The sequence below is a fragment of the Corvus moneduloides genome, chromosome 1 (genome assembly GCF_009650955.1).
Source record: "Corvus moneduloides isolate bCorMon1 chromosome 1, bCorMon1.pri, whole genome shotgun sequence".
Lineage (NCBI taxonomy): Eukaryota > Metazoa > Chordata > Aves > Passeriformes > Corvidae > Corvus > Corvus moneduloides.
Window position 1 is genome coordinate 94676090 of NC_045476.1, and position 27539 is coordinate 94703628.

General features: G+C 39.1%; 1 protein-coding gene across 14 annotated transcripts in view; it reads left to right on the forward strand.

The window, feature by feature from the left end:
* The window catches only part of FHOD3 (formin homology 2 domain containing 3), a 377817-nt gene that overhangs the window by 209215 nt on the left and 141063 nt on the right, over positions 1–27539 (forward strand). For all 14 annotated transcript variants that reach the window (XM_032118819.1, XM_032118873.1, XM_032118846.1 and 11 more), the window contains exon 6: positions 16539–16633. In XM_032118819.1, coding sequence (XP_031974710.1) covers positions 16539–16633 — 95 coding nt within the window. The remainder of the gene's footprint in view (positions 1–16538; positions 16634–27539) is intronic.

Sequence of the window (27539 nt, forward strand, 5' to 3'; positions counted from 1 at the left end):
CAAGTCCATTGGTTCCTACCTTTTTTCAGTGTGGTTTTCTTTCATAGGATAGTGCAGCTAGCACTGTACTGACTGTAGAGTTGTGGACTACTTCTCCAGGGTTATATGTATGATTGGTGTTCTCTGTGTCAGAATTACTAAATTTTTGGTCTCAAAATAAAGCTCTTATCTAGCAGTCTTGGATCCCCCTTAAGCAAAAAGTGACTTGTAAAAATGACAGCTGACTCTCTACCTCAGACCTTTCTATTGTACTTAAAAAAAAGTCCCAGAATAAATCATGATGAAATTAAATTTGTGTTATTAGTGCTGTGTTCATGTTACCCTCTGTTCTGACAGGCTTCCTACTTTGAATGAGACAGGTCCCATAACACAAAATCCTGCTTTCCAGCACTGAGTGCTGATAAGTCATGCAGACTGCAACAAGCAACCATTACTTGATATCTCATGTTGTCTCATTTAAGCCTCTTTAAAGTGAGAAATTACAGGTGTTGCTCACATGTTTTCATATGCCTTCATTCAGTTTTAGAAACTTCTTGTGGCAGTTCACTCTCTTTTGTTTACTTTCTAAGAGTCACGTTAGTTATGACTTTGATTGGATTGACTTTTTGCTGTTCAAAATTCAGGCTATAAAGATACCTTGCATGGAAACTCTGAAAATGAAAGCAGTAGAGGCACTGTTCTTTCACTACATACTGTGAAATAGTTGTAAGGAGTGAGTGATCTCAAATTGAACTTTGATAAACTTCTTTGAAGTGGGAAGAAAAAAGAGGAAAGTATTTCTACTTCAGTGAGGAGAGGCTAGATTTAGGAATTTTCTTAAGTTTCTTGGGTTCTCCCTCTGCAGGCACTGAAATGATATTCTAGTAGGAACTGGTGGTAAAACTGGTGTGAAACATCTCCTTTCCATGTATATCATTATCTTGGACCTTAAACAAGGCAATGTCATCTGTTGTTTGTAGCATGCATTTTGTTGTAAAAATAGAATTCTGAAACCACTGCAAAGGTCTTGGCTTTTTAAACATTATTTGAAAGATTTTGTACAAATAAACAGCAATCCTTTTTAAAACTGATTATACACATATGAAAGCATTTATCATGAAGTGGCCAATTTTTTATGGTAATGTAAAAACTTTGAGAGAGGGATGTGTAAATTCAGATATATACAGTTAAATATTTTTATCTGTGGATATGCATCTGTAAACATGCTGTATATTTAAAAGCAAGGATATGTGCGCAAAAATAGCCAAACGTGTTACTGAACAGCGCAGGAACAAAAAAAAAAGCATTGCTGGACTGCAGAAGTGACCTGGAAGAAGTAGTTTACACTGCAGTAATGCATTTAATCTGCATTTGAATACTTCCTAACCTTCCAGATCTCTGAAATTTATTTGCTTAATCATAACTGTAGGTGCTAATGTAGGTGAGTTTGGGAAACTAAAAGGAAAATGTTACCCTGTTTGGAAGGCACAATTCTTTACATGAGTCCTGACTGGTCTTGCTTGTTCTGGAGTGCTTGTGACTGGTTGTGCAAGGAAGCACACAGTACAAAAGCTACAGCAGGAGAGCACCATGGCAGCTCTACACACAGAGAATATAATACATAGCTAGTGTTGAGTTCTTCCTTCTGTAAGCTCCATACTCTTCATGTCAATTAGATGAGGAATGTGTATGGTGTGTGATGCGTATAGAAGGCTTGTTAAAGTTGGCAGTCTAGATTTAAGAAAAAAAGGTGGTGAAAGAAGACAGGAGGTAAATGGAGCAGTATCTGATTTCAGCTTTATAGCTCTCGAGGGCTCTGAGGGCAGGCAAGCTCAGTATGACCTTGGAAATCCACCTGGGACTCTGGTGCCTCACTCTGTCTCTGGTTTACATTTTACTCTCCAGCTTTATGAAATGTCATGTAATTAAACCCTCAGAGAAATGAAAGGAGACCGTTGAATCTCATGAGTTTAGAATATTTTTTTCCTTTTCCTTGGATTTCACTTGTTAGTGAAAAACGATAGACAGAAAGATGGACGAAGAGGATCTTGAAGAGGATCTACAGGTTTTCTACGTGCATTTATGAATGAGGATTGTTAAGGAGATAGTAGACACACCTCAGCTTGAACAGTTAGCTCTACCAGTGCTGATTCCACAAAGTGGCCACTTTTCATGGAGCATGTGAAGTGCAGGGAAAGGTTTTACTTATTTTGTTAGTTGGATCATTTCCTTCAAGTGTGTTCTTAAAGCTCTATGACTAATGAGAAAATTAAACAGTGTTTCTTTTGGCAACAGTTAAATAAAATATTGTGTTGGAAATCATCCCAAGAAAAGAAGGCATTCTCAATGTTCAAGAAAATCCCATCTCTCACCTTTTGAAAATTTCTGTTCAGATAAGTGAAAATTCCTCCTTATGTTTCCTTCTAGAAAGTGAGGGAAGGAAGGGAGGAGAGTAAAGTGAAAGGGAAGTATGCATGTGGTCAACCCCAAAATTAATTGCTTTGCTAATGCTACCATTCCTGTGATTGACCTTTCCAAGGTGGTACCATGTTTACATTGTAAGCTGGACCAGCTGCCTGAAATAGGTTGTGTGGTGGTAAATGGTGTTGCCTCCCTTTGACCCCACTCAGAATTCAGGAAGGGAATAAGGGAATTAATTGGGTCTTTCTCAGAGACAGCCTCAGCAGCAGTGTGGGGTACCCAGTTTCTGTAGGGTTCACTTTGGGTTTGGGGGCTTCTTTCCATTTCCATTTCATTTAATAAACATATTGCAAGGAAGAAATTCATTCTTCTAAGAAAAGATGTGGTAGGAAAAGATTGATTGAAGATTTGGCGGGAAAAGATGGCTCTCTACTAGTATTTCCTGCTGAAAAGCACCATTAGGAAGAATTGCAAGGTTTTATGGGGACAGGACCCTATAGTCTGCAGAGTTTGTCTAGAGATTTATGTCGTTTGGATAAGCATTCTGGCTCTGAGCCTTTCTGTATGTTAAACTTGAAATGAGATTAAGGAAGCCAGGGTAGAATAGACTTTATTTTTTTAGTTCTTGTACCAGAAATGTTGATTCTTTCTCTCACCACTTCGTATTTTATTTCTTTTTGTAAGGTCACTTGGATTGGATGCATTATAGGCAACCTATTTATGTAACCAAGTTAGAAGCATTTTCCCAAGTTGATATGCAAAAATGGAGCTCTCAGAGGTTCACACAGAACAGTATTTTGGAGCCTGAACCCTTTATTGTGAAGATGTGAAACAGTTTAGTGCCATTAATTATGTAGTGGTTGTGAAAATTTTTTTTACAGGTTTATATCAGCTATAATACTGCAGTGTTGATTTTGTAAAGCTCTGAGATTTTCCTATACAGTAGGAAGCAGCTGTCCTCATTGAGCAGATAGCTATGGTTTACATTTTTGTTTCTTCTATTTGACTACAAAATGTGAATTACTGGCTTTCAAGCTTTTCTGTTGCTTTTACACTTTGTGCTAACATAAATTTCTGTAGATCGAGCAGTGAATCAAAATGACTATGTTTTAGTTTATTTATTCTTTCATTTATTATTATTTATTAGTTTATTTAGTTTAGTACTTTATTTTCTACACCAATAAAGCAACTCAGATGCTTTATTTATTTTTTAACTTTTCCATTATTTGTACTATATGAAAAGTGAAAGATTACCCTTTGGCCTTGTGCAGTCAGAAGGGATGAGATTAATAAAAATTAATTCCTAGTTGCAACTATGAAATGAAAGTAACAATTCTAGAGATAGTAGGGATCATTTTATGAAGAGCAGGAAGCCAGCATACACCCATTTCATTTCACAAGCAAGGTAATTTACCCAATTTTGTTTAACAACCTTTTGTTTTATAAACAGAGGTTGTTCTGGATGGTAACAATGATCAAATTGTTAGCAGCATTCTCCCAGACATAAGGATACCAGCCCCAAAACAAGGTGAGATATCTTTTGAATAGATGCTTGGAGCTAAAGATGCCCATCCAGGACAGGTGGGAGGCCATAGGAGCAGCAGCCTGGAGGAACAGTGCCCTATAGCAGATCAGACGCCTGTTGTCTCTTCTGTCTCATAATCTGCACTTGCCAGAATTTGTTGTGTAGAGCAGCAGGATGCTCATCATTCTCTTAGAGTTCAATAGGGCAATGAGAAATTTTTGGCATTTTGTGACATTTTATCAGTGTTGCTATTGAGACACATGGATAAAGAGAGAAGGTATCCCAAATCCAGATAATAGATTGGAGGATGACAAAGCTATGCATGATGGATGGTGGGTGGTGTTTTGTGGAAGCTCAAGGATAGCAAAGCTGATCTGCAAAGTACCTCTAGGTATGTCACCTGAGTTACTGCCCATCTGAAATAACTCTTGCTTCTTCAAGATGCAAGTATTGTTGCAATGATGTCCTGAACTTTTTAAATCATGTCTGGTGAAGCAACTTCTGCCAATGTGACTTCTATCACAAACCAAAGATAACTTAAAGATTTGTTTGTTGCTTTAGGGTGTGTAAACAGTTAATGGGAGAAGTATTTATTCTATTAAATTAAATGGCAAAACCCTGTGTGATGATTTTCATTCCACTTATGCTTCATGAGCATAATGAGGGATTCTTTTACACACACCTTTTTTTTTTTTAATGAAACAAGGATATCAGCTCAAAACCAAAACAAAGCAATCTAATAAAAAAGGTTATCACAGATCACACAGAATATTCTGAGTTGGAAGGGACCCACAAGGATCATTGAGTCCAACTCTTAAAGGATTAGAATGTTTATAAAGCCAAGTTTTCCAGACTTTGGAAATAAGGCTGCTAGTCCTCAAAGTTCAAGAAGAGAAAAGGGATGGTGGTGCTACACATTTTAAGGTTCCTGACACAGGGGGAGAGAGGTTTTAACTGAACCTCTGACATAGTATTAGCATGTATTGTACTTGCTAGGGAAGTAATTTCGGTTCAGCTTGTCAGAAAGTATCATTATGTTCCCTGTCAAGGTGTGTTTGTTGTTTTCTGGAGGCCAGTCTGAGACCGTACTGCACAGAGCTGAACCTAAACTCGAAGTACTATTATATCAAAAGGTATTCTCAAATACAAATCAGATTATCAAGATTGTCAAGTGTCTCAGGTGTGACATCCAGAGCTAGTGGAAGCCCCAACTACCCTGCAGAACAGAATAGTTTCTTCACCTCATCAAGGTGCTATGCAGAAAAACCATTCAGACCCATGAAGCACTCACTGTATTGATGAACATCATCCTGCAGGAAATGAAATATTCTGTCTTCACAGGAGGTTTGCACAAAAAAATTCCTAGGACCACACACTGAGAGAGTGCTTTCTAGACAGTACTTTCCAGCACTTGCTTTGAATGAGGAATTACTCTAAAGTCCAGGAATAACGTTTCTTGCAATTGATTTTGACATAGTTAAGTTTGTGCACAGAGTAGGCTGAACAAAGTTTTCTACTGGACTCTTAATTCTGGCATTTCTTGGCATTTCAATGCGTAAGTTTTGTGTACCTAATGTTCTTTTAACTTCTTTCTAAGTACCCAGAAAGAGCTAATTGCCCATGACGGATTTGTCTTGTTTGTGGACTAATTATTCCATAGATGCATAGCCTTCTACACCAGTTGTGCACAGATGGTTTGGGTTCAGTCCACATCACTTACTGGAGAAGTGCTGTGCAGAAGTGTCCGTGATACTTCCAGGACTGGTTTGGGTCTGGAAGTAATTTAGCTGCTTCCATGTGGAGCCTGATGTTATTGCTCATAGAGCAGAGCTCAGCAACCTTGCTCCAAACTAACACAAGGAGCTGTAAAACTCCTGTCTCCAAATTGGCTCTGCACCATCTTCTTAAATGTTAAGTGTTATCCTGGGATCCTATAACCATACAGTCCTATGTAACTCCTGCTAAGGGGGTGCTGACCAATAATACAGTCATAGAAACATGCTTGGTTCATATGAGGATTACCAATAATGCTGTGGTCACTGAATCGTAGAATAATCAGCAAAAGGAATTAAATCACCCAAAAATATTCTTTGTAAATAAAAGTGATTGTTCAACTGCATTTCTCATTTACATGGTTACTGATAAATAAGAAATGTAGATGTTCAAACCTGAATAAATCCACCACTTTCATCTTCATATTCAGCCATTACATGATTGTCTCTCCCTGCCACCACATAGATGATAACTGGTTACCAATGACAGACCTTACATTCTTAGGTCAAATGAAGCTTATGCCCTGAATATTTTCCTTTTGTTCTTGAATCTATTTTATTCACGTTTGTATATGGTAAGGAAATAAAGTTGTATATGGTAAGGAAAAAAAGTGGAGATCCTCTTTTCTGTCTTTCTGTCAATCAGAAGTGAGTATTCAAACAATTTTTTTAAATGTCAACTGCAAATTTTGAGAAGGGGAAAAAATAGTACTGGTGTGCATTCTGCTTGGCTGTCCACCTATTGCGTCAGAGAGCAGAAAAGTCTGAGCATGCTACTGATGATTTCATTATGTTTCTCTTTAAGAATTGCTGTAATAAGGTGGGATTCAGAATTCAAAGGGGTTCCACTATCACCATACTGAAGGGGGGAAAAAAAAGAATAGAGGGATTAGAAGAGAATTACAGTTAATTTGGAAGGAATCTTGGCTCATTATCTGAGATGAATGAGCAGAGACACAAAACAGCATTTTCAGTCAATATTTTGGAAGCGTGTGAGCTCTGTACTTAAAGGGATTTGTAATTATGTCTCTCGCCTGCACCTTTCTCATGGAAAGTCCACTTCAAATGGGAGATATGAACTTGTGACTTGAGCACATTCTTTACTGTGAGATTTGAAAGGAGACTGTATAACCCTAAATTTCACATAGCAGCAGACATACTTGAAACAAAAAGAAATAAAAAGCACATTTAATGAAGTGTTGTACTGGTTTGCTTTCTAGTGCTGACTTTGACTTTGTTTAGCCAGTACTTAAAGAATAGAGCGTTTCATTAATTTGCCCTAACAAACATAAATTCAAGAGATGAAAGTGAATTCTTTAATGGCATGCACATTACTGCAGGGTGGAGTCTATCTGAAACATTAGAGACAGGCTGAGCATGCTGAAGAGCAATAAATATCTGAAAAGTATATCAGGAATTTAGTTTCAGCATCTGTCATGGTGTAATTACAGTGAAGGAAATTAGAAAGATACACTCGCTGTTGGTTTTAAGACAGGTAAATGAATAAAAAGTGACAGATGCATTCTTTTTCGTAAAATCATTGAGTGTTGGGATCCATCCCTCAGTAGATAAAAGACAGAGATCTTGATTCAAACAGCATTTATTTTCAGGCCATTTGGTTTGATTCATTTTTAGCCAACACACTATGGTGAGGAGGCTGGGACACTGTGAGAAAGCCTTACTTCCAGGCCTGTCTTTGCTTTGAACAGACATTTTCCTCTCCCACTTTGCTTAGGAACTATTTTAATTTAGTTGCTGGATTTAAAGCATAGGGAGTTCTTATTTATCCTACTGATTTCTGCCCTTGAGTCAGTCCTTCTTGGGCACAGGAGGAATCTTTTATTCAAGGATTTTGGATGGTTTGGAATACAGTTAAGAAAAATATGACTTTCTGTGCTGCTCTACAGTGCTCTTTAAATCAGTTGGTTTCAAGATAATAAAAGCATTGAAAAAATCTCAAATTTATATTAAAAAGCATAATTTTAAAAAGCAGAGCTTCTTTACCCTTTTTTGACACTTATATTTCAAACACTACTCAAGTATGGAATGATCTAAATACATCTGTGCTGTGCATTTACTTGTTGCATTCCTGTCTGCTGAGATGATAAAAGCCAATGCATCCCTTTAGAGGAACTTTTGGACTTGTCTAAAATCATGTAGCTATTGTCACTTATGCAACAAGAAATTTAAAAAGTGATATATACTTAAAGTGTTTTGTAGTGCTTCTTAAAATAATCTTTCTTTTACTGTGCTTTTCACACATGGTACCTCACGTTGGAAGAAGAGGGAACAGTGTTTGGAATACATCACCAGGTGAAGGAACTATGTGAGAATTAAGAAAACAGCTTTATATTGAAGTAGAATAGCTGGAGAAGTTAAATTTTATTTTTGTTTTCAGTGCATCTCTTCCCTGGTATTCCCCAAACATGCCTTATGCTAATGGCTAGAATAAACACTGTTTGAACTCAGTATCAGATGGCTTCCTGAGGGTCACTTTTGGCAGCATGCTTTGTTTCCTGCAAAACCCTCTGTGAGAAGTGATGTAAAATACCAGTGGTCGGATTACCATTTTCAGTGGTTTTCATTCACCTTTCTTTCACTGCTTTTCTGGTCTTCAGGAATATAGTGTGTATCATTTCTTAGAGGTCCAGGCTTATTGAGTGAATGCCACAATACATGAATTTTGGAGACTGGCTGTTGGCGTGGGAGCAGCAGAAGTAAATTTCCATGCCACTGGAAATCATTGCAACTCTCTGTAAGCCTCTCTGCCGAACACTGGTTTAATTGTATTTAGCTACCATACTAATTGCAACACTGTTATCCCAGGCTGAGCCCATGTTTACCCGCCCAGGGTTGGACCTTGAAGAATGAAATTGAGCTTAGCAAATAAGGAACTGCTATCTAGGGAAATACTAGCTCTCATGATAGCAACAACTTGTTGCTACATGACAGCAAGAAATCATTGATCAATGTAATTCTTTACAAAGAATGTGCTGATGGAGCTGTGCAATGTTTGAAATTTCAACTGGCACAGTTGTTTATATTTTTTTCTTCTATACCTCTAATACAAATAATACAATACAATAGTATATTCCTATAAGAGGAATACAATAATGCTTGGAATTGTTGGTTTTCCTCTTTTTGCTTCCCTGAGAATCTTCTTTATTTTTAGGAAAAACTTAAATATTAGGAAATGTTGCTTTCCCCCCAAGAGAAACAGGGGGAAAAAGCTGTCAGTGAGAATATATCACTTGCTCACTTCAAAACCACAAGTTTCATTTTGGAAGGTTTACAGTTATACTAAGAAGAAGCACTGTTGATGACTAAAAATGTTCGGTATGTGAACACTTTTACCCTACCGTATGTCCTTTTTCTGCTTTAGCTTTAGTCCATTTGTTAAACAGCCCAGCTGTGCCACACTTTTTACTTGCCAGAGAGGGCAGGAAGCCCAAGACAGTGTGCTTTTTTCCATAGTCACTGGCAAAAGAGCCTGCTTGCAGTCAGCAATGTATAATAGAAAAAAAATTTCATGTATTCCCTCATACTTTCTTTGCCCCAGGTGCAAAGACACACAGGAGTCCGACAATCAGAATAAGCTGGGTTTTTTTCTGAGACTGAGTCCTGGTTGCGTTTCCTTTCGAACTCACTACTGACTCTACGGTGTTTCCCAGTCCAAAAGCTGAGTTCATTCTCAAATCTTAGCATTTCAGCATGTAAAGCAGATGCTGGAATTCCAAACTCATGTGCTGTATGTAATTGATAATGATTGATAAAAGCTTGCACCTGCAGGACCTTTCTTTGTGCAGGGTAAATAGGTGTCTGAGGAGCTCAAGAAAGGGAGCTGCAGAAATTATCTTTTCCATTCTGCAAAGGTTGGTTTGTGTTTCCCTCTTTGTACCTTCAAAGTCAGGATTAGTATTGTTTACACAGACAGAAGGCTTATGTTCATGATGATTAATGGAGAGGGAAAGGCCTTGAAATCCATCACATCTAGCACATTGCCAGACTAAATTACTCAATCAGCTCCCAAATAGAAGGGCTAAGGAATCACTTCTTAACTTGGGAGACTCACTAAATCCCTCGAGTTTAATCCTAAATTGAAGTTACTTTTCTTTTTTTTTGGGGACTTCTAGCTTAACGTGTAGTTTTTGTTTCTTGACTGTGTGTTAATCTTCACTTTAAATTCAGTTGAATTAAATTTAAATATTATGAAAGGGACTAAATATATGATTGGGAGAGTAAAAACAGAGCCATACTTCAGGGGTGCACAAGAAAAGGACAAGAGGCCTGACATGGGCACTAGCTGAAATACAGGAAATTTGATTTAAACTTAAAAAATGAATAAAAAAATCCTGTGAGTGTGTCTGAGCACTGGCACAAGTTGCCCAAAGAGGTTGAGCAGCTACCTGGAGCTATATTCAACACCCAAATGGACAGAGTCATGAACAACCTGCTCTGGATTCCCCTAGTTTGAGCAAGGGGTTGGAGTAGACAGCCTCTAGGATGATAAACCCAGTATAAAAAATTTAAAATACATTTAAAGATAAGAAGCACCTAATCCTGAAACAGATCCTGATTTCTGCCCTAAAACCAAACCACTTCTCACTGGCTGCAGCATCAGTACTCAGTGCAAGAATTCATAGCTGGCAGCTGAGGTAAGTCCATTGGAGATAAGTCTTCAGTATTTCCATGGGCAATGTCCTGCTCTGTTGTGATGCTTTTGCAGCATAGGTCACCTTCACAAGAAAATCTGGCAATCTTGTCATCATGTCCTGCTCCCTCAGAATTGAAGTTCTGAGGGCCAAGTCTCCTCCAAAAATCCTTTAAAACTCAAAAAATCTCAATTCTTAAGAAAAATACGTAACTCCATATATGTACTGGAAGAACATTATTCAGTGTTACAGCCAGTACTGACTCCATTAAGAAGCAGCTGCCTTAATTCAGCTCTATATATGCAAATATATCATGTTAATTACAGGCTACAACACAGCTCTTTTTCCAAATGCATTTTGCTTCATGAGTCAGCATCTTTTAAAACCATCTGGTTAACCTTTCATTTTCTTCTTTTCTTTTGTCTTTTTTTCCCTTCTCCCATCTTCTTCTGTCCTTAATCCTTTCTTTTGTCCTGTTTCTTTCTTTCCTTTTTTTTTTCATTCTTCCATGCTTTTAGTCAGCTTGCAAAATAGCAGGCAATCCGCAGCTATATTTGCTCGCTTACTAATAAGGTATTTTAATTACACATTTCTCCTTCACGAGGAAATGTTTTTACCTATTGATATATAAGCTGTACCCTGTTGATTTTACATTGCTGTGTTATGAATCTTGTAAAACATGCTAGAACATAGTGCATTTAAAGCGTGAGTGCTGCTGCGACATACAATAGTGATTAAAACGATTATGACTAACCATGCAAATCTTTTACTGTGCATATATGTAAGCCAGGTTTCAGTTCATATGAACAGGCTTTCAGTAGTTTAGCTACTGACAGAGTCAAGTGAGAGTCCATCCTTTCTTTGCACCCAAGTAAATTTTTTAAAATAGCACAAAGGAAATACTGGAAGAGGAGCTGCTTTGGTGGGGCTTGTGCACCACCACAGGTGTATCATGGTGTGTATAAAGGACCAGCTTTTGATGAAATGTGTCAGCTGATTAAGGGTGCTGTATCCCCTTTGGCTTTGCTGTGTCCTGTTTTAAAGTCAAAAACACCAGAGGAAAAGGGTGGCAGAGGAAATACGGAGAGAAGAAAATTCCTCTATAGAATGTTTCTGTGGTGTGGGACTTGTGGTGTCTTTATGTATTTTCTGTTAAAGTAGATGTAGGGAAAAATGAAGATTAGGTTTGATCTGGAAACCCGCTGTCTCTGCAAGAGATTTGAACTTTGAATAATACTTTAGATCTAAAATGAGACCAGAAGTTTCCAAAATGCGTAAGACTAAAAATTAGACTTTAAAGTAGTGTTGGCCCCCTTAAGAACTTCTGAAGTGTATCAGCATTGACATCTGTACAGAAATGGTTTTGTTGCTTTGGATCATAGCATTATTTCTGCAATGTGTTTTTCTGTGAGATAGTTCAGTTCTTGTTTAATACAAGTTCAGCCCATGGTTAAAGTGAGAGTTCTGAAAATCAATTCATTAGCATGTTTCAACCATGATGTGTGTTATAATAGATAGAACAAATGAACACAGGGTGAAAAGGCAAGATTAAGAAAAGATTTGGGGTTTAAAAAAATCTTGGATAAGAAACAAAATATTTATGCATTTGTGGCCAGGAACAAGATTGTTTTCATCTTCTAAATGACATTACATATATCTTCAACAGGAGTAAAGAAATGGGAATACCTGTATAAATAGCAGATTTTACACTGCAGCTAAAACCAACCCATACAAATAGAGGAAAAAAACAAAACCAACACCCAAATGTACAAATTTTAGCTGGTTCTAGCCCTGCGAAGTGAGTGTGAGTCACAAGGTTTGTCACAGTGTTGCTTTGTAAGATCATTTTCAGAAGCAGTGGAGAGTCCAGCTCATCTGTTTAATCTGATGTTACCTCTTAGAAGAAGGAGCTCTGCTGTGATTTTGCCAATTTTCAAGTAGCTGGATGGTACAGACGTTGTATTTAATAATGATTTCTCATCAGGGAAATTCAATATCCTTGGATATTATGGAGACAATAAGCTCTGCTCTGAGGGTGTGCATGAAAGCATGGTGGGAATGTGCTACAAGCAAAAGTAGAAGCTGCTGACTTCCAGCATGTCGGGGCTGAGCTGAGTTGGAGATTTTGTGTTCAAGATGGTCCCACTTGGTAACTGGGATCTTGCCTCTCTCTAATGAGGACAGACCAAGAAAGAAGTTTGAAGTATGGTTGTTTTCTTCAGAATTGCCACCTAGTGCTTTGTAGTAGTATATTAGGTATCATCACCTCCTTCCTGGGATCACTCACTAGCTATATACGGAGTTTTTCTTGATCAGGATGCTTACTTTGATGGAGTATGCCTTTTTGGTGCCCGGGATAGCATACCCAAACTAGCAGTCAGTTTTCAAATGGAATGAATGCAATCACACAGACCCTTGATTTCTCATTGATGATGATAAGATTTTAGCTAGCAATGAAAAGATGAATTTTAGTTCTTCCCTATTAGTTTCATCACTGTTCTGTCTGTTGTGCACACCCAACTGTAGTTGTATGCAGCACATGACGTGCACCACAGATGCTGGGTATGAACTGCTTGATGAACTTGGGCCAGAAGCTTCTTTGGGAGCTGAAACCTGCAGTGACAAGGTCTGTCTTTGGCCTGCTTCACCCTGTAGGTTTGCTTCTTCTGATGGAAACAAATGCAATCACAAAACGCATCCCTGCCGTAATTCTTGACATGATGAGTATGGGTTTGACTCATTGGAAGTTGTAAGAAAATAGTTTTTCTGCTCATTCAGTGATGTTGTTTTCTCTAAGTCAGTCTTGTCATAAAATGGAAGCAGAGCAGACTAGAGAAGCAGGTGCGTGCGTGGGCAAGGAACAGCTTTGAAACTTTTTCCGGTCTGGGTGGGAAAACAGACTTTAACTTAAAATGATGTTCATTGTGATGATGTTCTGTTCTAAACCTTTTCCTCTTTGGTCCTGTTAACTTTATATCCCAGGAGAGCATCAGTGCCAATACTGGCAAGTTTTTTAGAGGCTTTCTTAAACCTCTTATTTCACAGAAATCTCTGAACTTTCTGGCTGGTCTGTCCTTTTCTAGCCTAAGCCTTTCCTAAGAAATCCAGCAATTTTCCACTTTAAAATAGCTATAGGGAAAGTCTCACACTACCTTCACATAAGATTAAGGGTTTGACAAGGATAGTGGGAACAAAGAAATTCCAAATTAGGCCTGTTTCATATTTAAACCCCCCTCTCCCAGCCCCTTGTTGCACAACAGTAAACTTTGCTAATGCAAGTAGGTTGTTGATACACTTCCAAAAAGAATTCCAGTTATCTGAGGGATGGGATTAAATGGATTAAATAGCTTCCTCATTTGTTGGTAAAGAAAAAAAAAGTTTGGTTAAAGGCGCATACAAATTTGAATTTAAGTTATTTTAGACTAGACTGGCCTTCTGAACTGCCTTGCAAATGAGGCTGCACTCCCTTGGTGAGGCCATGCATGTCGGTGGTGGCTGTGTGGGCATGCTGGGTGCGTGGAGCTCGCACTTCAGCCACAGCCATTTCAGCAGAGCACAGTCATGGTCTGAGAGGTAAGATAGCAGCTGGGTAGAAAAGCTTCAAAGAATGTAAAACGTCCTCTGTCAGTCTCCACTTAGTGCCAAACTGCTGTGTCTTGCTCAGCCAGACCTGAGCCCTGGGAGGGCCCAAGGACCTCCAGTCCAGCAGCCTGCTCCTACACTGGTGTTTTTGGTGGCATCTTCCATTTTGGCTGTGTGGTGTGGCTGTGGTGAGGGAATTACCTTTTCTTCCTCAGCACAGACACTTGATGTGGTATGAAAGCCAGCATTCTCCTTTTAGGTCTACTTGTGCCCTTCTTTTCCTAAAAATTTATGAGGCATCAGCTTTGTACAAAGTGTACGGATTCTCCTTATCTTACTCTACCTCTTAATGAATTCTCCTCAACCCTGCCCATCTTGTCTTGTTTTTCTGACCCCTGAAGACAGGAAAGAGCACTATGAAGGTCCACACCAAGGTCTTGGCAGCAGCTGAGAGCTTCATGTGTGGCAGGCAACTACTGGAGATGCGACTTGGATATGCACTCATACCTGTTTTCATTCTGGTCGTTTCCTGGCATCGTTTGTAATTCCTTGCCCTGTGAAAGTTATTGGCCACTAGTTCAAGCAGCAATAGTAGTGGGTTTTTTCTTGCTTTTTCAAGAGTCCCTAAAACGTTTTTTGGCTTCTTTCTAAGATCTACTAATTTGCCTTAACATATTGCTGTTATGAAGAGTCACATCTAAGAGGCTGAAAACAAATGCCTTCCAGATCTCACTTAGGCATCCTGTCTAATTAGTCTTAAGTATAAGCTGTGGAGTCGTTTTGTATTGTGTACATGTCCTTAAAAGCAAACTTCTTGCTGTCTTTGATTTCTGTATTAATTTGGAAAGCATGTGCCAAGAGTAAAATTTGTTTCACATTTGTTTCAAATTCAAATTAAACCCCCAACCAAAGAATTTGCTGGGGAAAAAAATTGATTTGTTGACCTTATCATGACTGGATCTCACCCTGATCCAGTGCCAAATCTTTTTAGCATTGAAAGGAAGTAAAAACAAGAATTAAGAACTTTCTCTGATTACTGCTGGGATAGTAGCATTTCCTCTACCTGCAATGAAATGCTTCAAAGCAACCATTTATTCAGGCTGTGTAATTCGTATCTCTTCTTACTGGCTGACTTACATCTTTTATTTTACCATAACACTTGGGCCTGTGTCCCTCCCACCTGATTTTATTCACCTGAGAGACATGTCTTCAGAGGGTGGTGACTGATTGCTTCCTGGAGAGGAGGAGCAGAGAGTGCCTGGCGTACTCCAGTGGTAATGCCTGCCTAAGAGACATGTTATCTCTGTGCCAGAGCTCTCTTGCTTGCTTTTTCTCAGTCTTCATTGATTGTGTGGCATTTGTTGGGTGTGGCTTTCCTTCTAACTTGGTATGACAGATGAGATAAAGAATATAAGTATGTAAAATTAGTACCTCAGGTTTTTAAATTGACCAACTGGACCAAAGGAAAAAGGGGGAGACAGTGTAAAAATGACTGTTAGCTACTTAGCTATAGGGGTACTTAAGTGTTTGCCTAGCATTCATGTCTTCGAAAATCTTCCCTTAAGGTAAACAATGCTGCACTGTGCACAACTGTGCAAAAGTTAGCAGACATTCAGAATGTGTTTGGAAGATCTATAATGTCATAATTTTCCTCACCCTGTGGGTTGGTTTTTTTCCTTTTTTCCCCCATAAAGTGGTGTGCTAGGGGCTCACCAGGCTGTGCATTAGATAATTGAGTTGTTATGCCAACAGGCGTTACATCAGTGATTTCTTTTTCATCCCACTGTGCTTTGATCTCCTGCTATAAAGCAGAAAATGTAACAGTGGAAACTTTTGAAGATGATAGATGAATTGTACTAATTCACTTTTCATAATCCTTACAAAAAAATGTCTGTCCTTATCAGTCAGAGAAGATTTCATAGCTGTTGCCTCTTGAAAGTCTCATATGATCAGGATTGCAAACTATGGAATTACTGTTACAAAATATTTTACTAGCATGTTTTGAAATGCTGCTTTAAATACTTTAGGACAAATTAATAAAGATGCTTCTTTATTATAATGCTTTGTTTTTTGTATTTTCTCAGTAAAGTGTAAAACTTCTTAGCAAGAGAGCACTGTGCAGTGGTGAATAGTTGATGTCCTTATTGGTGTTAATTGCCCAGCTTTAATTTCAGATCATTGGAATTCACTGAAACTGTCAATCCAAATATACTAATTCCAAACATTATATGGTGCTGAAACAAATGGTAAAAGTCTTGGCTCGCAATATATAAAGCATTGTAGCTGATGGAACCATTTTGACAGTAAGCAGTGTGTAGAGTACTGTTTGCAGATTTTGGGACCATAAAATGTGGCATCTTCTAGCAAGGAACAGGTGTTTGGGGTTGTCTGTGGATGAAATTCACTCATCTTGTCCAGACTAAGTCAGTGAAGTTTGTGCAGTTTCCCCAGATTTCATCCAGCCCTATCTTGCCCAATATATCTTTCATTAGTTGAGCTCCCTACATCTCTGGTAAACCCTGCTTAGGGAAAATTGTCAGCTATGCTTAGAAATATAAAAAGTGTTCACAAGATCTGATTGTATTTTTTCTCTTTTCTTTGGAATAGCTTTGGGCCAGATAATGCTATATGTTGATGGCATGAATGGAGTGATAAATCATAATGAAACCATCCAATGGCTGTACACGCTTATTGGCTCAAAGGTAAGACTCTCAAAAATTCTCATTTTATATGGTTTTGGTGTTCTTTTAATGCATTTTATTTGTTTTATGCTTTTAGGGTATAAATAGACTGTGTGTTAGGTTCTAAAATATTCCATAATATTCTGTGTGGAAACCAGGTCACACTGAGCTGTTACTTCTTTTCTACTGTTTTTATACTCTTTTGTTGGCACACACTCTGCTGTTAAAAGCAAAGATGCCCTCATTACTGTCTGTGCTGCCATTGCACTTGACCATGGAGAAAATTTTCTGGTCTTGCATTTGCAGTTCCTAAGGCATTCATTGGAACCACTTTTTTTCTCCCTCTTTCCACACTGAATGCTCACCACTCTACACTGCTCAGCTCTGCTGAGCACTGGGGGAGGACAATTCAGGGTGACTTCCTTCTTAGACTAGAACACACAAGTTCAACTGTAAGTTACCTACAACGATCATCCAGACCAAATGCCCGACAGGTTCACTTTATGAAGGTCGTTGTCCAAATGCCTCTGAAACACTGACAGGTTTGGGACACTGCCCACCTCTCCAGTAAGCCTCTTCCTGTGTTTATCCACCCTCTCAGCAAATAAATACTTCCTAATGTCAAGTCTTCTCTTGCCTGGAGAGCCCTAGAAGGCAAAGTCTGGTACCTGCCTGTAGGGTACTCTTTGTTGGTCCCTGCTTATTGAGACAAAAGCTGAAAGCTGGAATATATGCTGCTTGGGTAGGTCTTCTCCAGTGGAAGAGTGATTTATATAGTGCACAAACCACCTTTAAGGCCATCTTTGCTGGAATTTGGAAAGCAAGCAGAACACAGATATTACTGACATACCATCCTGAGGGGCCTTAGGAGAGGTAAACCCACAAATACACCCTTCTCCAGCCTGTTGGCTCTCTTAATACGCTTTAGGAAGCTTATTAAGGGCTGCCAGGGGCTGCTGCTGCTCTTGCTACACAGACCTGTACATAGATAGATGTGTATGATGCAATAGCTGGAACAGGGTATGGTAGTTATTGTTAACAACCCAAAAGTTGCTGTAATTGGTGGAGTTGAATCCATAGTTATAGTTACTAAGAAATTTCCAGGAATGCTTCAAGTGTCTGAGTCACTGAAAGTTGCTGTTGGGTACTGTAGCGACATAGAGAGGCTGCTGCTCTCCCGTTTTCCTCTGATAGCTCTCATAACACAAGGAGAAAGAACTTGATGTCCCAGGGGTCTTTTTTAACTAGAATTTTTTCTACAATGTGCAAACTTCACTGCTGCAGCTGATTTTTCAAGTCAAAGAACAGATGCTTCAGTATTGAAAGAACTGATTTATCTTGGGTTGACATACCTATATTGGTAGATAAGTAAAAGTAAGTTGATTATGGTTATCAAATCTCAGGCTTAAAGGGCAGGCTTCATGATTGGGAAAAGATAAGGAGAAACTTTTCCACAGTGTAAAATGTTCCACTGTTGTCTAGGCATTACGCTGGGCCATTTGTCCTTCTGAAACAGGGGATATTTGCCACGGTCGGAAGAGCAGTGCAAGATGAGAGAGAAACCCATTTGCTTCATATAGATCCTCATTTTCTATGGAACAGATTAAAAAGCAAAAAAGGAATAAAAATTCTGCCATGTCCGTGACTGTTTTAATTCTCTAATGCACATAACAGGAGTGGAATGGGAGAGAAACATGACTGTATTGCTACCTTGCAGATTAAATTCTGTCTAGATTTCCTTGCTCTGAGTACTTCAGCTCTTGGGTCCTTAAGCTCTTTTCTCCCTCCCCCATCGCCAGCCTGAATGATTATCTCCATGTCCTGGCTCAGTGCCGGCAGCTGAGGAATGCAGGCAATGTGCTTTGAATAGTTTGGTTTCAGGTAGCATCAAAGTTGCTTTTTCATTATTCTTCGACTGTCTTGGAGGAGATCTAAGTCCCTGTCTGTGTGCCAGAAGTTAACCGAGGGTATGGCAGGCTTACTGTCAGTGTGGTGGGACAGCTGCTTTATTCACTTAAAGGTGGTTTTGACTTTCTGTGAAAAATGAAGCCCTGGAATTTGCAATGCACCTACAGTCTGATTTTCAGCCCTGCTGTGCTGGTGCCTTCTCCACAGCAAAGACGATGAAAAATACGTTAACATTGCTGAACAAAAAAGGAACAGTGAAACTGCCAATTAAGTCTTGGGACAAATCCCTCTAATAGGATGCAGGAGGAATATAGTTATTCAGCTGCCACAGCTGTGACACATGGTTTCTTGCCTTCTCAAAAGCTCTGACTGGGTTTAACATACTTAGCAGTGGAGGTTGTTGAATCTGTTCCACAGATTTTTTTTTGTTGTTTTTATCAAATTCTTTAGTGGTTTTGACCCTTCACTGCCACTTGCTCTGCTCTGTTTGCGAGGGGCTGCTGGCTCTGCTGGCTCACTTTGAGCAGTGGATTGCTGCATGTGCTGCTGCACTGCAGCACACGGGTTCAGCAGAGCACCTTGGGGGCTGGCATGCTCAGCACTGCAACAGCTGTGATTTTGGTACCCAGCTCCAAGATCACTTTATGCGCCCAGCAATACTTCTGTGTAGGGATAGGGGGAAGAGGTGGGAAATAAAAGTTTGAATTAGTGCAAAAGTGCTTTCACTAAATTGCTTATAGCCCTTATAAGCAATTTACTGAAAGCCTCTCTAGATTGTTGTCATTGTATTCCTTACTGTTGCCAATTCTGCCACAGTCTTACCCCTCTGAGCATCAATGGATGCTTATATTGTTTGATTATCAGAAGTTGTTGATAATTTATTGCTGTTATCTAAGTTTGCTCTGAATAAAGTTTTTAGGGAGGTGGTTAGAATTCCAGTGGTGTGACTGCACTGGCACTGTTGCCATTGTACCAGTTCAGGTGCACCAGCTGTGTCAGGGTGAAGAACTAAAAAGCAAGAAGGAACTTAATCTTAGATGACTTGTTTGCTATGGCACAGAAAGAACCTTATGTTGTTGATTGGTATTATATAGGCTCTAGACTGGAAGTCTGATGGCAGCAGTACTATTCTTTAGTGATATTAGGTGGAGATAAGACCATTATTGGCACATCCCAGACTCTTAGGACCACTGCTGGTCCTTCCCGAGATGCATCTAACCATAAGTGATCACACCAGTGTGTGGCAGTGGGCTTTCAAAGGCTGGCTGTAGACTGCTTTCCAATCATCAGTGGCTGATACATCCCTGGCATAAAGCATTGGCAGCATAATCCCAACATAAATGTACATTATTGCTATTTCATCATTAGTTAATGGGCAGCAATTCATCAGTGGTTCCCTGTTTGACGAAGCATTCAAGTATGTACTCAGTTATGGCCGTATGGTTACATGCTCTTGGCTTCCAGATAGCTTTAATACATACCTGAGGTCAGCAGTGAGCTGCTGCAGGCATGCAAATGAGAGATATAGTAGGGCTAAGGCTCTAACCATCTTATATAAGCTACGAGTTATGTAAATAGGAAATATCGGTGCCAACCAAGTTTTCTCTCAGCATTTGGTGCTAGCATAGGACATTTGTGCAAGAGAGTTTGGTTCTTAGAAGATAAAACTAGGAGTCAATTGAATGTTAGTTAACAGTGCTTTCAGAATTGCTTCCTAATTTTTATCTTTTTTTTTTTAAACTAACTCGTCAAGGATGATGCCCTAACTGGTCATGTGCTGTAGCACTCATGTTTCAACTTCACGGTGCCTGGGAGATGATATTTCACCACGTTCACAGAGTTTCTGTCACCTATGTGTTACTACTGCTGCAGCTGGAGTTAAGGTTTTGTGTTGTGTTGCAAAATATATTTAGGCTAGTTGTAAATATACACTTGAGGCGTTTGTTTATGCTGGTAGCTGGCACTGGAGTTCTGTGGTGGATCACCAGCAGAAAAATGGTGATGGCTCTTGGAAAATTTCTCTTACCCAAAAGAAGGGACACCAGGTTAAAGACATGCATGTGTTAAGCCTTATTAAGTCCGTATAATGTATTTCTCATCTGTAGGCATGTATGAGGTTATATATAAAAACATTCGTATGTGTTGGTAATTCCTCTGACCTGGTAAGAGAAAGTGTACAACACTTTTAGTGTATCAGTGCTTTCAGTTCTCCAGGACTAGCTATTGACTGTTCACAAAAAGTACATTCCTGGACTAAACATCTTGGAAAAAACACAGGACTTTATATCTAGAGAGGCAAATGTTTCTTTGCATCACAAGCCCACAGGCTTTTGCCAATCCACCTTGGTTTTCAAAGCCACTTCTAAGGCATAAAGTCTTCCAAAACTCGAGTCTAGTTTCACCTTCTCTTTCCTCCTGTTTCTGACTGCTACTGATAATGATTATTTTTTCCCATTTGATGATCCAGGCTGTTCTAATTTCCCCCAGGGGAGCTAAAGCCCCTTTTTGGCATTGTTTTCAGTGGAAAATAATCCATTTTCAAAGTTGTGCTGGGTAACCTCAGAAGACAGGGTGGAATGCTGGGTCCAGTCTGATACAACGAGGTTGATTACAGATTCCTATCTCACATCTTGTTCTAATTTTTTTTTTCTACTTTGCTTCTGTCTGGGTCCTAGCTTGCAAAGTTAACTGCAAGCTTTAACTCTCAAGTTGTGCCTTGTGTGAACCTTTTGCTTCCTTTGGTATTGAAGAAATTACTTTTTGAGTGTTTCATAATGTAATTCTATCAGAAAGAAGCAAAAAAAGCTATTTCAAAGCAAAAGGAAAAACCAACCCCAGCAAATTAAGATAAAACAACATAGTTTTAGTGAATTTGTTGATTGAAAAAGGAAAGTCGTAGCATCATAGGACCATAGAATTGGTGTGCATTGGGTGTGTTCTTAAAGATCATCTAGTTCCAGGCCCCCTCTGCCACATGCAGGGACACCTTCCCCTAGACCAGGTTTCTCAGGGCCCCATCGACCTGGCTCCAAACAAGTCCATTAGGGGCTGATTTTTCTGCATGGTGCTGGTGGTGGGTTAAAACATGCACATGGTTGGTAGTCATTTCATGAGAATTTTGAGAGAAATAATATTCTTATTCACAAAAAACTCTGATTTTTTTTTTTTTTTTTTAACAAATGAATCATTTAAGGTTATATGGAGGTAATACCCAGTTGAAAAGCTTGACAAAATTACTCTGTTTCACAGGTAGTTTATGCCTGTGCTACACTGAAGTCATGAGCAAAGTTGAGAATACCATAATTTGATATTTTCCTCAAGAAATTTCTCACCCAGTCTTATGCAACTGGATTTTAAAGTGGGTCTCCAAATAAATATCAAAAACTGGTTTGTAGTAATGGAGAAGGTTACAAATCTAAGGGGCTTAAACAGATACGAATAAGATTAAAATAGTAGTATTAGTAGTACTTAATCCCAAAGCGTGTTGAATGAAATCACTGCCAACCTGGATGGTATATGCTATTCTTGAGAGTCTTGGAAATACCAAGTATTTGTATCTCATTCAATTTTCTAGCCATATATTTTGAAAAATAATTGTGTGTATAGGTGGTGTCTTCATATGCCAGGTTTTTGTGAGCAGGAGATTGTGCTGTAGAACTGTCCTATGCTTTATTTTCAACGTGTTTGGAAGGTGATCTAGGAACGCTGGCTAGCTAAAAGAATTAGGAATCCAGGAAAAATCACACAGCTTAGGGACCTACTGTGATTAATTTTACGTGTTTTCTTCCCAATCTGCTGCCTTGATGGTTAACAAACCTTCCTGCAGCTTCTGACAAATGAGATGCCACATACAACTTAAGCACAGGCTATTTAGATTGCATCATTTCTCTTACCGCCAGCCACAACTCTGACAAGCCTCTAGTTTTGTTCTGTTCTCAGGCCTAGACCAGGTAAAAATGTTAGCTGGGTGTCAGTCTTATAGGCTTTCTGGCTCCTTTGCTTCCTGGAAGGGCTCAGAGCAAAACTCAGATCTCCCCTCAAAGCCTAAAATTATTGCAATGTCACCCATGGGCTGCCATGCACTCAAGATCTTGGGCTGTGGTGAACAGGTACAGCTGCTTTGAGTTCACGGAAACTTGAACATTCATCTCAGCTTAGCAGCTGCCCCTTATAATTAATCTACTGTGCATTTGGCCATTGAACTGTTGTTATGAAAGTGACTGTGTGAGGGAGAAATGAAATCCTGGCTTTACAGGAACTTTCCTATTTCCTACCTCCTGAGGATTTGAGCCTATGCTCACCCAGGCCACCAGAGAGCTTTCTTCCTCTTTCACTCAGGAACTGGATCAGTACTGTTGCATGAACTGAGTTTATTTTGAACTGTATTTAATTAGTGCTTTGAAGATAAGGATCAGGATGTTGCAATAAACTTGGGATAGGATACACTAGCCAGCAGAGACTGTGTTAAGCACTTGCTTTGGTCTCTCCAACTCAGCAGACAGACTGCTGTGAGTGCTGCTGCTCTTTACCAAACATATTTGTAGGTAGATTTTGAAGTCCTTCCATCAAACATAAAAGTAGTTGAGTCCTGCAGCACTAACTATTCCTGTAACTCCATCTGTTGCATTCACTTCTGAGTGTTTGGGAGGGATGAATACACATTTTTCTGTGTTCAAAATGAACTCTTGTAGATTAAGGAGATACTAGAAAACACACAGTTCCCTCACAAGACATCAGAGATCTGATTTCAACTCGTTTGAAGTGGGGAATGAGAAAATGTAATGATTAACTGCCAACAATGTGGCAAATGTTCAGACCCAACTTTTCACTCAGTCTCATCTCTTCAAAACTGTATAAGAAAGTGTGAGGTTAGAGATGAGTGAAATATGTCCAGCCATTCCCAGAAAGTACCATGCATCTATGCAGATGTACAAATTTCTCACTGTGAAGGAAAGGCGCAAAGAAGGAAAAAAGCAAGAGTTATACTAGAATTAGGTGGGGGGGGAAACTGAAAAACAACCCTAAAGCCAGTGCTAGCTTTTAAAATTGCCTTGGTTTCTCTCACTACAGCGGTTCAGTGTCAGGCCTGTTACCATTCACGTTTGTGAGCAAAGGGCTGTGCTTCACGCCCTGGCTGTTAATATCTGCTCTTAGCTCCTGGTGTTTTCTAACGGGCATTATGTCCAGCATTGCTGTGAAAGGAGAAGGAGCAGTCAGACAGTTTGTCTGTTTTGAGGGCTGAGACTAAAGAAAATGAAGCCTACTTTTTCCAGCATGCTTGAAGCCACCAGTGGGAAATGTCTTTGACAATAAAATCAATTGCCTGACCAAAAAAACATAGAAAATTTTCAAACATAAGTTGTCAGGTGAAACAGAATGAAGAAATATAAGAGGGCTGCTCTAAGGATAAAAAGAAGCTAGTTATAATCCAGGCTTATGGTATGGTATACACATGAGATTTTTATGCATATCTAAATGCAGAAATCAACTTGACCAGTATAAAGCACATTGTGGTCATTATGCAAAACCTTTTGGGACAGCAATGTTATCATTTTGCAGGGTAGAAATATCAATAGTCCTAACTCAGGAGTTTAATAAGCTTCATTTTCAGGAGTGTATTAAAATTAAAATAAGCAGTTGTGTCTGCACAATTTCTGGGAACACTTTCATGAACTCTGATGTGTAATTCTTCAGTTTGCAGGGTTGCCTACTTTCTGGTCTTGTTGCTCTTAGGTGTTAAAGTGATGTATCTTTTCTGACAGTGGCTGTGGTGCTTGGCAGAGGGCATGTGGGCTGTTAGAAAGTTTAACTGGAGAGCAGGGAAACATCTTCTGGTGCATAGTCATTGAAATGTCACCAATCTCAAATTTGTTAGCTCAAACATTTAGTGAAGGTCAAGTGATACAGTTTTCTCAATCTATTTAATGGTTAAAATAAGCATTTGCAAAAAGTCCAGTAATGCTGACAAATACCCTCTGTGCTCAGTCATTCTTTCTTGCCTACACTCACAGGACCATGTCAGTGGCATGTGTGGTACAGGAGATAGATCACAATGGCACATAAGAAACTGCCCTGAGATTGGCTCAGTTGGTTACAGCACAGTTCTAATAGCACCGAGGTTGTGGGGTCAATCCCTGTACAGGCCATTCATTTAAGAGTTGGACTTCATGATCCTTGTGGGTCCCTTCCATTTCAGAGTATTCTGTGATTCTGTGAAAATGCACCCTAGTGAATGGGTGTGTTTCCACAAAGTACCAGTACCTCATCTCAACTGCATGGTGAGACCAGTATAGGAAACAAACCTGGCATCCAGATCTCTTGAGACTTAATTAAGTGTCTTGAATTTTGGTTATTCTACCAGCAGAATGTAGCATATGGGGGTGGAGAGTTGCAGTCGTGGTGCTGAGAAGACTCTTGCACTTGTATAGGAGAAAGGAGGTGGCCAACCTTCTGCATTCTTGAATAGGTGTTAACATTTTGGGATTTTATGACTTTTAAAGAAAGGGCGTTATGGTTAATTTTTACTTACTCTATCAGGCTTGAAGAATATAGGTATTCCGTCCTTATTTTAACAGAGCTTTGAGCTCAGTTTACATATTTATCTCAATACAGTATGATATTTATTCTGTGAGAAGCAGAGTTCAATTAATTCATAGGATGTGGGTAGGATGTTTTTGTTAATCACTTATTTTTTCTCACTGTTTGTAGTAAACTTCATTACCAAGTTACTTCTTCCTCTCACCTCTATTTTGATGACTATTAAATTGTTATAAAAGATTACTGAGAACCACACAATTGGTGTGGATCCTTTTTACAGGATTTTGCAGAAATGCAAGGAGAGTTTGCATGGAAGTAGCAGAAATTCCACACGAAGTCTCTTCAAATGTTTGTCCGTGCAAGGTCTTACTCCTCTAAAAGTATGACTTGAATCTGCTGTGTACTGCTGTGTACTCTGTGGCTGCTGCTGTGAGGTCTATGGGATCTGTCTTTTTCTGCAGACTTGTGCTACTTAATCTTCTCTCAGTTATTTTACTGAATGTCCTCTTTTTTGAACAGAAACTAAGTTAGTATATACTTCATTGCCTTTATTTTTCCTCTTAAATTCATCCTAATTTTCTTCTTAAATCAGTATCTGTCCTCATTCCCATATATATAGTGCAGGAGTGGAATTCTGCCTGCAGGAAAGAAGGTGGTATCCAACATTTTTTGCAGCGTCATGTAAACCAGATCCGAGACAGTTCAGCCAACGCAGCAGTTAATATACCAGTGTTTTGCTTGTAGCTTAGCCTGGAAGAATGGCCCAGCTAGAGAGAGTTTCTACATTGGGAAACCCAGGCTGAATCCAGCTTCCAGGCACATTCTTGAACCAGTTTTCAAATCCTTTTTTGCCGTGGTCCCTCATCCGGAAAATTGGTATTTGGATTTTAGAGCCCTGGAGTAAGAACATAAGGGCGTAGAAGAACAGATTATATGTAAAGACAGATACGTAGGTGAAAGTTGAACCCGATACTAATTGTTACCATATCTGTTCTTTTGGCATCACTCAAAAATGTTTGTCATTCTTGTATTTAGATACAGTTGTTCTTTAAAGCAAGGGCTACTAGGTGAATATACTTGGATAACAGAAAAAAATATTTTGTATCAAAAATGGAAGCTACCCAAACACACATGATGGCTCTATATTCAGCATGTAGTGCACCCCAAGGAACCTCTGAGTTGCAGCCAGCTCAGGTCTCTCACCAGGTTATCGCCCAGGACTCATTGTGGTTACCTCAAAGATTTTATGTTGGTCTCCTCAGCTACAGGACTTGTCCTTAGGAAGAAAGAGGTCTGGTAAGATGTGTGGACCTCAATTACTTTTCATAAGATCAAGATCAAAAGGAAGGTTCTTTTATAGGTTTTCTTTCTTCCTTTTTTATTTTTTTTTTTCCCTTCACAGTCCTCTAGTAGTAGTTTATACCATATAAAGACTTTTCAGAATAATTTCCAGCATACCAGCAGGTTCTCTAGCTGCCTCCCATGATACACTGAAATGAGTCTCATCTGGGCATGCTGTGTACTCTCTTCCCATATTCTGACCCTCTTTGATCACAGCAATTGAACAAGGAGTTCAGATGCTTCCTGGTTTGCCCCCCTCTATCTCTCCACTATTTTCCTTTTTGAAGACCACATTAATAAAAAACAAGAATGTAATGTTCAATATATAAAATGCTGTTAATACCTCAGCCAGCATGGAATTTTTGTAGATTGGCCCCTTTTATTTTGAATTTCCTCTTCTTAGTAGAAGACACAGAACTGTAGTAAATGTATGCTTTGTCTTTTTCATTTCCAGCAGTGTGTAACAGCTTCCTTCTTTAGCTCAGTAATAAAATTAAAGCAACCTCTCAGAAAGCATTTCTTCTCCACTGCTCTTTAAATGTCACTGTGTGATTGTCTAAGCATCTTATTGTTATGATTTTGGAGGGAAATGTAACACTTCTCTAACTTGCAGTTTGAACACTTCCACTTCCCAAATTAAGCTTTGCATGTGACAAAGCTGTCTTGTCAAAAAGAGGGTAAAGTGGGACAAATTACTCCCACAGGTATTAATGTATGGAGTTGCCTCAAAATTGTTAATCCCTGGGGACTGTGTTTTAGTTCACTGTGTTTTCCTGAAGATACATTATATATTAAAAATATATAATGTATAATGTACATTAAATTTATTAAAATGTTTTACTATATTTATTGACTAGAGAAGATAGAATTCCTAAATTCCAAAAATTCATAATTTTTGCTCCTCTGTGTCACTACCAGTCTCTGTGATTTCCAGTGCTTTCTGTTCAGGTAATGTCTCTTTTTTTGCCTTTCTCACCTGCAGTCTAGCTTCCACAAATACACATTCCTGTCATGTTTGGTGCCTCTTGAGCCACTCTTCCAGGCACACGGGGACTGTAGAGCCTTTTGCAGTAAGGGTTGTGCATGGCTGTAGGGGGAAAGACATGACAGACCACCTGAAAGTAGGTTTGCTTCCAGATCT